Here is a 15,686-nt window from a genome sequence, read left to right on the forward strand (position 1 = left end):
ACTCATCCATGCCTGATAACGATTTCAAATCAACACTGAATCTCCAGCTGGAGTAGCTGTGTGTTTCTTCATTTACAAGCACCTGCACCATCATACAACCTATTGTATATAATCTATAATCTGTATCTTCTCCAAAGAAAAGTGATCTCGTTGCTCAGACACAGGAAGGCTAAACAAGGGGAGAAGCTCAGGAACTTTGGGTTTACCCATTTCCACAAAGTGATGAGAAGCTGCTAGCAGATGCAAAAGGTAGCTAGTCAATTCTGAAGCAAACGATAATAGTTTTTTTCAAAATCAGTAATGAAAGTAATAAAAAGTTAATGACAAGCATCCCCGTCCTTACTCTTTCCACCAAAGTTGCAAATTCTTTTTACAATGCGCTTAAAGAAGTATTTGGAGATGCTCAGCCATAATCGACACGTAGGTTGAAACAATGATAAAACTGCTTCGAAGCAAGTGTTTCTTGAAGATAAATTAGCAGCAACCTGTAAGAATTAATTAGTTGAAAAGGGCCACCCCTCAGGTATTGCTGACCACACCAGTTCACCCCCATTTCAGCGGGATCTGCGGATGTGCAATACCTCTCCAGTTAGTCCCCACGCTAATAAATGATGCAGCACATTTCCATGAAGAAAAAAAATAATAATAATAAATCAGGGCATATATCTATCGGCCATGGGAAGAATACAAGAAGCCGCCGAGGCTGTCCCGTACTCCCAACATTTGCTGCAACAACAGCAGCGGGGGAGGGAGGCGGGTGGCTCAAATCGCACGACTTTTAAAGAAAAATGAATTAATGTTTCAAGCTTTGGTTACGGCGCGACGGGCCAGCACGGGCCGCATCCCGCCCGCAGCCGGGGCCGCCATCTTGCGGCCGCCCTGTCCCGCCCGGCGCCGCCGCCCCCGCCCCTTCCTCTGCCGCCCGGAAAGCGGGCCGTGCCGCCGCCATGGAGTACCTCCCGGGGCCGGCGGCCCCCGCTCACGGCAACATGTAAGCGGTCCCGGCGGTTGGGCCCCGGGGCGGCGGGGTGCTGGTGGGCCGCCCTCCGTGTTGCTGCGGGGGCAGGCGGCCGGGCGGGCATACACCGCCGCGGCGGGGGGAGGGAGGGGAGGCGCGCACACACACACATGCACACGCGACTCTCCTGAGCTACCGCTTTTCTTAAAACTGAAATTAAAAAGCGTACGCGTACCTTCGGTCGCCACCGGGGCTTCCCGCAGCTTTCGGTCTCCGCGGGCGGGATTTGTGACTGACTTTCCCTCCCTTCTCTTCCAGCCTCTGCTGCCAGTGCGGCGTGCCCATCCCGCCCAACCCGGCCAACATGTGCGTGGGCTGCCTGCGGGCGCAGGTGGACATCACCGAGGGCATCCCCAAGCAGGGCACCCTCCACTTCTGCAGGCAGTGCGAAAGGTGGGCGGCCGGGACCCCCCTGCCCAGCCCCGGCACCGGCACCCCCCCGCCCCCGCGTCGGGCCCCCGCAGAGGGGCGGCGGGAAGCGGGGCAGCCCGGTGGGCCCCGGGCCGCGCCTGCTCTCCGCGGGCCTCTCCTCAGCGCCTTCGCCGGGGTTTTTTGTTGTGGCAGTAGAAAGGTTTTGGTGTGTAGGGTCTGGAAGATTTTAATGAGTGAGTTTACGGCACTTAAAAGTTAAAAAAAAAAAAAAAACAAACAGGCAAATTTCAAAGGAGAGCAGTAGAAGCGTGACTGCACTTGGAATGTATGGATCCGAATGCTGAGGGAGGCAAGAATTGTTGCCCCTTGCTTGGTATTAGAAACTTGGGGAATAACTGCTCATCTTCTGACTGGTGTAATTTGCTGAAGCGGCTTTAACGTGCTGTAAAATGCTTCCTGTGTCACAGGTACCTTCAGCCACCAGGAACCTGGATTCAGTGTACCTTGGAATCAAGGGAGCTTCTTGCTTTGTGTCTTAAAAAACTCAAAGCTTCACTGAGCAAGGTGAGTAGCCAGTCCTGGTGGTATTTCATAGCATATCTGTTGGCATCACATAAAGGCCAGCTAACTTACACAGTTCAGTTCTTCTGGAGCAGCTGTTTGTACCAGTGCAGAGCTTATCTACTGATTTATATTAAACACAGAGAATGACAATCAGATCTCGGATCACTCTGTACTAGAATTTTGGAGGATTCAGTAAGGACAGGCTCGAACAAAAATTTCCAGGCATACTGAGGAGGCCCTTGCAGTGCAATTCTGTGACTTCAAAGCATAGAGTGTACTGCACAGCTGTTACTGTATGGATGGGAGTTGAGCATAATTAACCAAAGGAAGCTAACATGTTTTTAATGCACCTTAATTTTACAGTTTTCTTTTTATACATTTTGATTTTTTTTTTTATATAATACTTGTTCTTACTGGTTTATGACAGTATGAAAGAGGGTTGCAGAGCTCTATATATGGAAGTCACATGTTCTAAGCTGAATAAAGTATCTCTTAGTTTCAGAATCTTACCAGAGGAAAAAATGTGAGATAGCGTTTTAGGTAAAAAAAAATTGTTTTTCTACCACAGGCATCACAGTTGGAATTAGATTGCCTTATTGAGCTTCTTACTATTGGCTTAATGCTTAAATATACGAAATACCTTCTGTTGCATGCTCTTAGTTTTAGAGGTTAAACAGGCTTTTAAGTCCTGAGGAAACCATTCTATTCAAATTCATCACTACATGGCATACGGTGATACTGTTGAATAGTGTTTTCAGTTACTCTAGTGTGACAGTCTGAGGTTGCATTGTCATTATTTTAGGTAGATCAGACTCTGTGTTCTAACCAAGCATTATTAATTTGGTTTGGTATACTGATGCATACGTTTTTAATTAAGGTTATTTACTTCTTCACTTGGTTGAGGAACTGTGAACTATACCAGAAGCTTGTGCTTTGTGGTAGTTAGAGCTAGCTGCATGTCCTTAACACGTTACTAGTACAACTACTGGCAGCAGCTGAGTTCTTGTTCTTTCCCACTGGCAGGTCCGGTTGATTGATGCAGGGTTTATTTGGACTGAACCCCATTCTAAGAGGCTGAAGCTGAAACTAACTGTTCAGAAGGAGGTAACTGGCATATGGTTTTCTGCATGTGGTTTTTCAAAAGTTTTTATGGCAAACAGTATGATTTTATTTAATTTTTTTATTGTTATTATTACATTTTAGGTAAGTGTTTCTCTTTGGTAAAATCCAGCATGTGTTTACTGGCCTATTATGAAAGAAAACTTGATTTCATCCTGCCTGGATTTTGTCATTGAAGTGCCATTACTCACGGTTTGAAACAGGTTATCAGCTGTTCCAGTAAAGCTGGGAAAATACTGCTACTATTTGTGACCCAAATATAGCTGTCTGTCACATAGTTTTAGTATAGTACGGAAGTTATTTCAGAATGCTGTGGTAAACTAGCTTTCTGTCTTGGACTAACTGTCTAGGACTAACAAAGAAACCTTTTAAACTTTTGTTTTGCAGGTGATAAATGGAGCAGTTCTTCAGCAGATATTTGTGGTGGAATATATAGTTCAGCCTCAAATGTGTGAAGACTGTCATAGGATTGAAGCTAAGGATTACTGGAAAGCTGTAGTGCAAGTCAGACAAAAGGTAGAGGCAATTTCATTCGTTCATGGCAGAACAATCGGGCAGACAAATACTGGATTCTTTTCTGATTTTCTCAGAAGATGTACTCATGCTTGCACACTGCCACAGTGATACATTTTGTTTTCAAGGCTGTGGTTTTTTTAGCTGATCTTAGTTTAGGAAAACTCTCTGCTGTCCAGTATTAGTGTATGCTTTTTTAAGTGATGGCTGGCAGGAGCATCGTGTGTGAATTGCTGAATGTCCTTCTGTATTTTAAGGTAGTGTTAGAAACAGTGGGACAGATTGTTTATAAGTATTTAAATCTTCTTTAAAGAAGATAGTATCTCTAGCAACCAGCTGCACAGAAGTGAGAAATGGAAGTGTTAAATAATTTGGTATAAATAGAGCACATCTCTGAAATCTTTGTTTCTTGGAACACGCTTTGGACTGTTCCTTCTCTAGGTGATCTCTTCATGTAAATGTTTATTCTTCAGAGATCCTGCATTTGCATTAGATGGTTCTTAAATAACCTTGATAATTTTATCTTTGTTTGGGTTTTAGACTCTGCACAAGAAGACTTTCTACTATTTGGAACAGCTGATTTTAAAACACAGGCTTCATCAAAATACACTTCGCATCAAAGAAATCCACGGTAAGTGAGGTGGCTTGTTAGTCTCGAGGTGGAATAGACTGGCCTGTTTTGTATTGGAAGAACATGTGTGTGCTAGTAGCTATGTACAGATAAGCAGCAGATTACTTGGCATATTTTGAAAAAAATCACAGTACTTGAAAAAGATATGTTCATCCAGCTTTCTTTTCTCTTTAAGATGGCCTGGATTTTTATTATTCTTCAAAGCAACAGGCCCAGAAGATGGTAGACTTTCTTCAGTGTATAGTGCCATGTAGGTATGTCATTTACATTTATTTCCTTGAGTTCTCAAAAGCTTTTGGAAATGTCTTTTCTCTTCTATTTTTCAAAATTTTCAAAAGTGAAAGTATAAGGAACTTGATTCTAGTTAAAACAGACTAAATCCCTTCTACAGAAGTCCCGTGTTTTCCACTTGGCCATTGTAAAACTAACTCTCATGGATTTTTCTGTTTCCTTAATTTTTGTATTTGCAGTACATAGCTATATACTTTCATTGCTGTACTTTGTACTGATTTTCTCCTGTCCTCATTGCTGCCTGAAGGCTCTTTTCTAATGTTTTGTAGATCAAAATCATCCCAACGTTTGATGTCACATGATATTCATAGTAATGTCTACAATTACAAAAGCACTTTCTCTGTGGAAATTGTTCCAATTTGCAAGGTAGTTTCTCTCTATTTCATCTTCAGGGTGTTGTGTGAAGTGGGTAGAGTTTGGTTTTGGTGATGGAGGCCTTATTTATTGTGTATTTGGGATGGGGAGGGGTCTACTCACCACGAAGCATGGAAAATGCAGATAGCAGCTGTCTTGAGGAAATACTGGGTGGAGAACTGAAAATACAAAGTTTAAAAATCTTATTTCAGATTTCTCGGAAGATATGAGTAAAAATTAAGCATGTGAGTAAATTATTTTCTGTTCGTTTGCAGGACAATGTTGTATGTCTGTCACCAAAACTGGCACAAAGTCTTGGTAACATGAGCCAGATCTGTGTGTGCATTAGAGTAACAAGTACCATTCACCTCATCGATCCTAGCACTCTGCAGAGTAAGTTATGGGTTCTTTTCTGCACTACGGCAGCATCTTGTTTTTTCTGCTGGCATAACTTTTCTGTTTTCATGAAACCTTGTATTTTTAGACCTTAATATTGTAAATTTATTTGTACAATCGCTTGGAAATTTAATAGTGAACTAAGACGTAGCGCTCTAAGCTTGATTCCCTTAGTGTCCTAGGCAAAATGTGTGGGCTCAGTGTTAAGTTCTGGATGTTCTAGGTCTCTGCTAGGCACTTGCATTTGTCAGGTATGTCCTTCTAAAATTACATGGTATCTTTTTTTTTTTTTTTTTTTTCTCTGGGTTGTGATTCTAGCCACTTAGAGACCAGAAGCACTGTACAGTGATTGGTATATGCTGGTAAGCTTTACCAGCAAAATACCTCTGATAAGGATCCATCCAGGAAAACTGTTCTTGTGAATAAAAAGGTCTGTGCTTCAGACACATGATACAAGATTTGGCTGTCACAGATCAACTCTCACAGCATGAGTTTGCAATATGGGTCATGTCCTAAATACTTGTGTTACAGTAACAAATTGAACAAAATGCTTTTGGCAGTTGCCTTAATTTTAGCTAATGATTCCTTTTCCGTTTAATTTCTTCACAAGAAATTCTGTTCTTTTAATTGCCTGTGTTGGTGTATGGGTTTTTTCCCAGTTGCTGAAATTGATGGCAATACCTACTGGCGCCACCCTTTCAACAGCCTGTTCCACCCCAGACAACTGGAGGAATTTATCGTTGTGGATATCAATAGGGTTCAAGAAAAGAAAAGAGGGGCAGGGGCAGGGGCGAGATCAAACAAGGTAAGAGCTCCTTTTTGATTCAACATAAGAGTTCAGTCTGATTCAAGGTTTTGGGCCTTCCGCTCCCTCTGCTGCTCAGCTGAACTTCTGTTTTGAATCATTACACCTTGCAAAGTCAGATGTATCATTCTCTGTGTCTTGGCACTGGTAAAAACTCTCCTCAGGGTTTGGAGATTGCACAGGCGTTATGTGAATTCCATTTCCAGAAATTCTTTCCTGTTGAAGAGAACTTTACTTGTTACTATCATTATTAAAATTATTTTATATTGGCTTTGCCACTCTTCAATTAGTAATTCTTTTTATTGACGTATAGAAGCATTTCTTTTTAATCAGAGTTAATGAATTGGTGCCAAATATTTTCTTTTCAATCAAAAGTTCTATGTGGTTGAAAGTTAAATAGTTAAAAAAAAAAAGACACCAAAAGGTGTCTAGTTACAGAAGCAGCCTTCGTGGAATTACTGTGGAAGGTGGTTGACATGTCCATTTGCTTTTGTAAAGGTGAGAAATGAGGAGTAGCAAGCAATAACACCAGATGCTTCATGTAGAAATACAAGTTTAATTAGAAATGTAATTTAAAACAGTAATATAGCAGCACACATGTTCTAATAGTGCAGCAAGTTAAGCAGTGTTTGATTACAAGAGTGTTTTATTTTTCATTCCTCAAGCACACACTGGCTGAAGCCTGGGTACAGAAAACCTCGGAGCTGAATACAGATCGTCAGTATTTCTGCTGTACTCACTTGGGGCACATTCTGAATCCTGGTGACCTTGTCTTGGGGTCTGTTCTGTTTCTTGGTTTTTTTATTAAATCATTATTTAATGACTGGGTTCTTTGGATTCTCTACAGCCTTAAATATTATCAAGAAGGTTTTGAACTGTTCTGGTTTCTAGATGAAATTGGCAAAAGGGATAGAATCTTTGATCTTGGCCATGAAGAGAAGGTCCTAATACAGGAAATTTTTAGCAGAAGTCATCTTGTGAAGAGGGCTGTTAGTAATAAGAGAGATGAAGTATTGACTTTAGAGTGGAGACTGGAGTAACAGTTTAGACACAAATAGATGGGAGATTGATAGTGACTTGTATACAGCAGTGACTACTGTGAAATTTTTGTAAGATAAGGCAAATTAGGGGAGTCTCAATCAGGCTTAAACATGAATGTTATTGGAGCTGTGGTGAGCCCAACAGAACCTCAGTGGGTATTGCTGTTTGGGTTCAGGAGGCTGGGGAGTGCTGCTGAACAGAATTTGGTAACAGCAGCTTCTAAGAGTTGTTCATAGTTATGACAGCTGCATATTGATGTAGATTTATTTCTGTGTATGTTACTTGGAAATACTTCTCTTTCATCAGATCTGTAACTTACACTATGGTGTCTTTAATACAAACATGTGACATGAGTTCAGTTTTGTAGGCTTACATGAAAGGGATAAAATACCTATTTTCATTTTAGATTCGACTTGGCGAACTGCAACTTAAATGATGAGTTTGCCAATAAGATGAACCCACACAATATTCCTGATGTGGTAAGACTATTTTCTTTCTCTGTACGAAGTTCTCTGCATTACTCAGAGGTATTAGGAAATACGATTTTATAATGACTACTCACTAGTTCCATGGTGCCTAAAGGAAGAGGGGATATTAATATTGAAACTTGAATAGCATCTAATGTTGAGAATTATTCTCTCACTTTAAATTTTTGAGTGGTGGTTAAATAGCACATTTACTTTAACTTCCCTTACTCTTTGTTGGTTTTGTTCAAATCACTGCGTGCTGTGTGGTGAAAACTGTATTACGCCTCAGTGTGTGCATGCCTCTTCAGGATGTAATCTGAAGTGTTTTGAAACTTCTGAATTGACAAATGCTACGTGAATTCTATAATAACTTTGGAGCGCCAGACTGACTACCATTTGTTCAGCTGAATTTACAGTTGCCCAAGTCTAGACTTGGGAGGTGTTTGGGGTTTTCAAAAGAGTGTCATCAGTTGCATTAGAAGGTATATTTGTGTAAATACATACTGTTTTTCACTGTAGGTATTAATAAAGAAGAGCTATGACCGTACCAAACGCCAGCGTCGCAGAAACTGGAAGCTGAAAGAGCTAGAAAGGGACAGAGAAGGCACGGATACAGACGATGAAAGGTTCAGTATCTGCCGTGAAGCTTTTAAGTCCCTTCTAAGGAGGATACTGTGCCAAGTCTAGAAATAATAGTTCTTGGTTTTTGCTTAAGGAGGATACTGTGCCAAGTCTAGAAATAATAGTTCTTGGTTTTTGCTTAAGGAGGATACTGTGCCAAGTCTAGAAATAATAGTTCTTGGTTTTTGCTGAGCATAAATGCAGTGTAACACCTAAGTTGATGTGCTGATTGTTAAGGGGGCACAAGCAAATGCTGGTTCTGTTTGAGCATGATGCTGGCTCGTAGGACAGGTTGCTATCAGTGCTCTTGGAAGAGCAGTATCTCCCTGCATTTTTTCCCCCTTCCCTAGTTCAGAAAGTGCTTTAAGCCTGACCTAAGCTGATCCTATCTTGACAGCTAAGTTTTCAGGGAACGTGGATGCTGAGGACAGCAGGCCAGGGGAAACAGACTAAATCCTGAAATCTGAAAGATGATACTGCAGGGTTTTCAGTTGCAAATTTATAATGCAAAAAATAAAAAAAATTACTGTTGCAAAATAAAAAAAATTGGTTTTATGTTTTTCCTAAGAAAAGCATAAACAATGAGACAAGTGAGTAATACTGGAAGTATGTCTGCAGCTTACAGTTGGTGTCTGTCTAGCTAAAGGAACACTTATGTGAAAATATGCTGGTTTGTTCAGTGACAAAGCTGGTAACAGCAACAGCAGATTGTAAATAACATGCAATTGAGTAGAAAAAATTAGGCAATTAGAGTTAAATGAGGACAGGCAAGTTAAATTATTTGGAAACTAATAGGTGATAATAAAAAAAAAGGGCAGAAAGAATGAGTTGGAAATGTAGGAGTGCTATCAGAAGGCACCTCTGAAGGACTGCAGATTGCAGTTATTCCTTGGGGCTTTGTTTATTTCATTTTATTTTGTTTTATAAATCTGCTTAAATCCGAAGGAAAAGTGAGTAAATGTATTAATCGTCTTTTACAGACAATACCAGGACTTCCTTGAAGATCTCGAAGAAGATGAAGCCATAAGGAAGAATGTCAACATTTATAGAAGTAAGGACTTTTTAATAATTTAATTGCATGTAACTAAATCATGACTATTTGACTGAAATATTTTTCCTAAAGTTGTGTATTTGTATTCTTTGAACTACTCACGCCTATAACAGTGTGACATGATAGCTTCAGGTATTCAATGCATTTCCCATGCACTGAATGGATGTAGATGGGTTTTGTTTGTTTGCCTGTTGCACGAGAGAAGCGTATTTTCTCCCACACCCAAAACCTCTGCTGGGTGAAGGATTTGATGCATAATTCAGGGTCTTCTATGGGGGCATTTGGGATTGTTGGTTTGCTGTTTTATGGTTTGTTGGTTGTTCTGGGTGTTGGGGGGTTTTTTTTCCCCTTCCTTCCTTGGGGTTGGTTCGGGTTTGGGGTTATTTTTCCTTTGCTTAGCTGTTTTTTCGTACGTGTTTTTAGATGCAGATATTCCAGTGGAGAGCGACACAGATGATGATGGTCCTCCGCGAATCAGTCTGGCTGAAATGCTAGAGGATCTCCATATTTCTGAGGATGCCACTGGTGGGGAGGGAGCAAATATGATGACAGAATAAGAATAGTGCATTAGTCAGTAATAAATACTCCCTTGGTGAGGAAAAAGTATGCAAAACATAAGTCAACATTACAAACTGATCACATATATATGAAAAATCATGTGATAACTACCACTACACCCCTAAATAATGGTCCTGGATAAATATTTTATATATAATCTTCTAGAGAACTGGGAATTAAATTTCTGGTGTAAGCATTGCAACGTAAGTTCCACAGTCCCTCCTGTCCCCAAGTGCGCTCTCCTTGCAACTTCAGGGTTATCCATCCAGAATAATCATTGTCTTGCACTGAAGACAGCTGATAAGGAAGGATGCCTAGAGGGAGAGATTTTATTCTAGTTTGCTAGATTTGTAGGTAGACTACCTACCTACTGTTTATTGCTTCATTTCTTCACATGGGAAGGTTTTTTTCCCATCTTAATCATTCTGGCAGAATGCTTTGAAGCCTTTTATGATATTGCTAGATTATTCCATAGAACTGTTTTGGGGAAGATCAAGAGTGTACCTTCGGATCCTTTGGTAAGGGAACTCCATATATACATGCTGCATACACAAAAAGAACTTCCCTGTAAATTGATTGAAGATGCAGCTCTTGATCAGAAAGATTGGAAACTTCTGTTCAGTGTAATGAATACTGTACTGTACCCATGCCTGTATCTGTGGATTAAACAATATGCACAATGTCTAATTAATATATCAGGTATGAACTATTAAAAAACTATACAGATATTTTTGGTCCATCATTTTTTAGTTAACTTTAAAATCAAATTTCGCTCTGCCAGAGGCCCAAAGAGGACATGAGTGGTGTAGTAGGACATTGCATACTTTCATTCATTTGGGTTTAATTCACTTTACTGCACAAAGGTGGTTCAAAAGAAATTTTACTAAGAGTATATGTGGGTATACATTTGATTTAACTGTACATGTGGAAGCATAGTGTAGCAAGAGTCGTCGTGCAACTGCATCTTTGTAACTTCAGAAAGAAATCTTCTGAAATAACTGGCATGTGTAAAGGAGGAAAATACTATCAATGTGAAGGTGAAAAAAAAATGTGTGGGATTTGTCAAACAGGGTAGTATTGAGTCCTCTTACCAAGGATGGGTGTAGCTCAAATGAGAACGCTTGATGTAGTTGTCACCACTTTTAAGAGAAATACACATGGCTGAAAATAACACTTTTCCCCTGTAGTATCAGCTGAGGAGGTGTTGGAAGCACCTTTCTCTATTTCACCACACTTCACAGCTTTTCAGGGACTCAAAAGTTAAGAAATAATCAAGGACTTCTCAGAGTACAGCCCCCTGCCACGTGAATGAAATTTTTGCTTTTAAATGTCAGATTTTCACTGTGCTTCCATGCAGGTGTGAATTGGATTTCAGGCTTGCTGCCCAAGCCCAGACAATACGCCATAGAAAGCAAAGATATTTTTGATTGTAAAAGGTGGAGCTAGGTTTAGTTACCAGTTATTCATAGTTTTGGGTTTTTTTCATTATTATTATGGCTCACAATCTTGTAATATTTGTAAAGGGGGGAAAAATGGAAATGTGGAAGGGCAGTTTTGATGTAGCAAAGCTCTAAGCCATCTGCTGGCATTGTTAGCAGCTCAGCCATCCCGTAGTGCTGTCTTTTGCTGTGTATTTGTGTCACACGAAGCAATTCTGCTTCCACTCCTGGGTGCTTTGTCATTTTTTTACTATGTATAAGAGCAGTTAAGAGAAATCCATAAAGCTGCTGAGAAATAAAGGTACAATTTATCTCACGACAGTATTTTAGTTCAGTATAGGGAAGGCATAAAACTGCTTAAAAACATTCATGAGAATGCAGCTGCATAGGTAACCTGAATTATCACTACAATAAAAATGTTTTATTATACATATTTTAACAGCAGCTATACCTGCCAGTAGCACTGGGGAGATGTAGATAAACTATTCTAGTGACTGTTGGGCCGAATCTGTGGAAACTGAAGAACTTTTAATTTGTAACCTGTAGCTAATGAACACATTCTATGCCTGGATGAGCTGTGTTTTGGGTTGTGATTTTTCTGACAGAGGTAAATATGATCAAGCCTTTATCTCACATAGTTTGGTAATAAGGTTCCTGTTATTGGCAGGTGAAGGCAGGGTAATAAAAGCTTGGTTTAAACTGTACTTTTTTGATAAATCTTTTTCTTTCCCGTCTAATGTTTTCCTTCATGGTGTCTCTCAGTAATTTCAGATGTATTGCTGTCTTGTCTGTCATCCTGTTTGTTACTGGATGTGTCCCTCTTTCCCCCAGCTGTGGTCTGTTGCCAGTCTGTGTTAGGTTTCTAGTATCTTTCAGCAAGAGTCTTGTCTGGAAAGATCTCATGCTGTGGATGCTGGGCAAACAAGTCATAAATCTAAGTATATTGCTCGGCTTTTTGTGCATTTGTTTGCTAGCCGGTAACACATAGTAACAGCTCTCCAATGAGTGGGTAAGCTCTGTGTACTTGAAACACAAGTTAGTTCTAATTTTAGATTCTTGAGTTTACAGTGTCCCTTTAACATTTAAATGGTTGCGAGCCAAAAGAGGCTTAGATGGTGTACCAGCAAATTAAATGTTTGCCAAGGTCTTCTCGCTGACACCGGATAAGTAATTTGATGAAATGCACTTAATTCACAGTAGATAAAAGGCTGCCACTCACTCTGAAATAGTCTATCTTTGGAGTGAGCCACAGCTTAAAGCTCCTCTCCTTTTATATATGTAAAAGTTACTTCAAGATTTTAAGTCATAACTGATAATGATTAATTAGCACCCTGATTTTGATGCATTTTGAATTTGAAAAACTGAAAGCATAATGCCCTGCTAGTTTGCTTGGGAGAGGGGGGTTTGCTTTTGAGATGTGAATATATGCATGTGTGGGTGTACAGATTTGGCACGGAGTATGTGTGATAGCGAGTACCAAGCAGTACGTATTGTAATTTATGAATAGCAACGCAGTGTAAAAGGATTGTCTGAAGTAGTTACATGATAGTTAAATTTGAAAGGCACTCGCCACATGTAGTTAGTTGTAAGTCTAAAAAGAATACTTTTTAAAGTATTTAAAAAAAAATAAAAAAATGCAGCCAGCTAATGAGATTCTGTTTCAGCAGAGAAGAGAAATTTTGTCCTTCAAAACAGCCAACATTTTGTTCTTTCAGAAGCAAGGCTTTTACAATGAGAAACAAAGTACGGCTCCATATAGCCTTTCAGCCTGTCACACTGACTTCCCTGGCTAGCAATAGTGGAAGCAGCTTAAGCTAATGGAGTCTCACTTTTTTACCCCACAGGGAATTACTGGGGGGAAGAAAGGAGGCAGAAAATGCAAGACTAGATCTAAACTTGGTGGGGATTTAGTGCTGAATTTGCATTTTGCTTAATGGTGAATCACTTCTTGGGGTTTGGTTGCTGTAGTGAACAGTGTGCGGTAGCTCCCCTGAGCTCTTGATGTGTTACTGTGATTCTAGATCATTTTATTGAAATTCAAAGTTCTTGTATAAAAAAAAAATAATTTGTCATGGGAGAACTGCAGAACTTATAATAACTGTCTGAAAGTTTTGTCCACAGAAAATGGTGGAGGTTATGTTGCATAAGTCAAACCTTATAGCATGAAAGCTGGAGGGTTGAGGGAAAGAAATGCACAGAAAGAGGTGAGTGGGTATGCAAGGACTACTTTTTGAAATTTTTTTCTATAGAAAAAAGTCTTGTTGTATACTAATGATGAAAAACTTAAGGATGATCATTTCACCTTCAACTGCTTTAAAAATCTGTTAGTAGATTCTCTTACGTAACTACAGAGGTTCCCAAATATGGTTCAGGCAGAAGTTATTCAGGTGAAATACTTACTGGAAAATACTGTTACAATTGTGCCAGACAACTTACCTTTGTCATATAAAAAGGACTGCTTCTGTGCCAATTCTGGGAAATTACAAGCTGAGGAGGAAGTAGTGTATGCATTGGTTGTCGTTGAGATACTGATCTGATGGGGTGTTCTTAATAGAATCGATACTGGTTTAGTCTCTTTTGCGCTTAGAAGTAGCTCAAATATAGGGAATTACAGGGAAATATTGTGTCATAAATATTTTCTTAAAGAAGTTAGAGTAGCATATAATGTGCGCTGGTTGATTGGATTGTGGCTGGGGGAGCATCCTTTCACAGGGTACCACTAAGAAAAGCCTGGCTCCATCTTTACTGTCTCTCCGCAGGTATTGATACAGATGGATACGGTCCCGCTGAGCCATCTCCTCCCCAAGCTAAACAGTCCCAGCGCTCTCGGCCTCTCCTCTGTCGGGGTGCTGCAGTTACGGTGGAGGGAAAGAAGGAGACACCACTTCCAAACAGGGAACGTATTTTGGGGAAACCTGCATATTTGAGACAGTGTTCATCCTCTCAGACCACTTAGGGGAAAAATGTGAATCTGCAGATGCGTATCTGTCTCTGCCCTAAATAAATCTGCCCTTAGATTAATTCCTGTATCAGTTCTGCTCCTCACATCTGTCCCTGGCTGCTCTCAGTGTGGGTTTAGGAGCTGTGGGGCAATGCACTGCTGACCTTTGCTGAGAGAGAAGCGTATGGTCCATTCTAGGAGATGCTGCCTGCAATCAAACTGTTGAGAATCTGATGGGCAAGTACTGCTAGGAAGACTCATTTTGGTAACTGCAATGTGCTCAAGATGGAACCAAACTGCCAGGTGTGTTGTAAGGATCTTTCTAGGAATGGCCAAATACACTTTGCTTGAAAGGCTGTGACATCTTGGTGAGAGGCACAGGTCTTACTTTGGCCAGGAGGCATCCATCCACAGTGGCTGGCACTTGCCCGTTCTTCTGTAGAAGTTGCCATAGAAAAATTGGGAAGTGCCTGTGATTAATGTGATAGTCCACCTGATGTCACTGTTCCTTCATGTGAGCAGCCCCAAAAGTAGTCTGTTCAGCTGCTCTAAAGAAAAGATAGCTATAAACTCTGAAAAACTTGTTTATGCCGATGTAGTTCCTAATATTTTCATTTCAGTTTAAAATAGCACCAGCCTAAGCTAAGAAAAAATCTGCTTTGATCTTGATGTTAAAGGACTTATTCCTAGCAAACTGCTCCTTCTGCCGCAGATTTGCCTCTACTTGTGCTCTGCCAGGGCAGCTTATTATAGCTGCATTCTCCCAGAACAGCAAACTGTAGGGCTGAGACTCGTGTGGGGTTTCAGAGTGATTTTGGCAGTGTTTGCTGTAGCTCATTCCAGAACGTAGTTGCATAGCAAAGACTATTGCTGCCTTCAGAATTTACCGACGTTTCTGTACTTCACCTTCATCATAACCTTAGGGTGGGAACCTGGTTAAGACATGCAAGAAACAGGAGATGAAGTTTAAAACTTGTCAGGATTTCAGTTCCATGATGAAAAACAAAGCAGAACTGTAAAGAAAGATAAGTGCTTTTGTGTAATTGGAATATTCAACTTTATAAAATGAAACAAGTATGTATGAGACAAATCCTCATCTAATGTACCTTTTCATATCAACTAAGAAAATGTTTCAGATGTGCCAAGGACTGAAAAGACTTGAAAGACTATTTTAAAATAATCTGTGCTCACTGACAAGTTTTGTAAGATAGAAGGTAACTATTTAAGCTGTAAATTCGTCAGGTTGTTTGTATACCACTTAGCATGATGAGACTTCAGGTTGCGTGGGCTGTAACAGTTATGATTAACACCTTTGTTATTAATGTAGGTCTTTGTTAATTCATACTTTTTTGTAGGCCGGATCTGAGATACAACAGGCTGCAATTTTTAACTGACCGTTGAAATGAATTTATGCTCATATATGAAAGCCTGACTTATTTAAGCCTGTATGAATGCAGCAGAAGAGAAAACCCTCAAAGCTATTTGAAGACCCAGGTTTTAGATTT

The 15,686-nt window shown here is 40.2% G+C and overlaps 1 protein-coding gene across 1 annotated transcript; it reads left to right on the plus strand.

The window, feature by feature from the left end:
* Positions 1-889: 889 nt before the first annotated feature.
* On the plus strand, positions 890-10,529 carry NMD3 (NMD3 ribosome export adaptor). Its single transcript, XM_055723774.1, has 15 exons — positions 890-991; positions 1,277-1,411; positions 1,858-1,954; positions 2,978-3,058; positions 3,461-3,589; positions 4,127-4,217; positions 4,393-4,471; positions 4,778-4,874; positions 5,138-5,255; positions 5,918-6,063; positions 6,729-6,841; positions 7,511-7,583; positions 8,091-8,197; positions 9,173-9,243; positions 9,667-10,529. The coding sequence occupies exons 1-15, from the start codon at positions 948-950 to the stop codon at positions 9,798-9,800; spliced, it is 1,515 nt and encodes a 504-aa protein (XP_055579749.1). The 5' UTR covers positions 890-947; the 3' UTR covers positions 9,801-10,529.
* Positions 10,530-15,686: the final 5,157 nt, after the last annotated feature.

This window comes from Falco cherrug, chromosome 11, assembly GCF_023634085.1.
Source record: "Falco cherrug isolate bFalChe1 chromosome 11, bFalChe1.pri, whole genome shotgun sequence".
Classification (NCBI taxonomy): Eukaryota; Metazoa; Chordata; class Aves; order Falconiformes; family Falconidae; genus Falco; species Falco cherrug.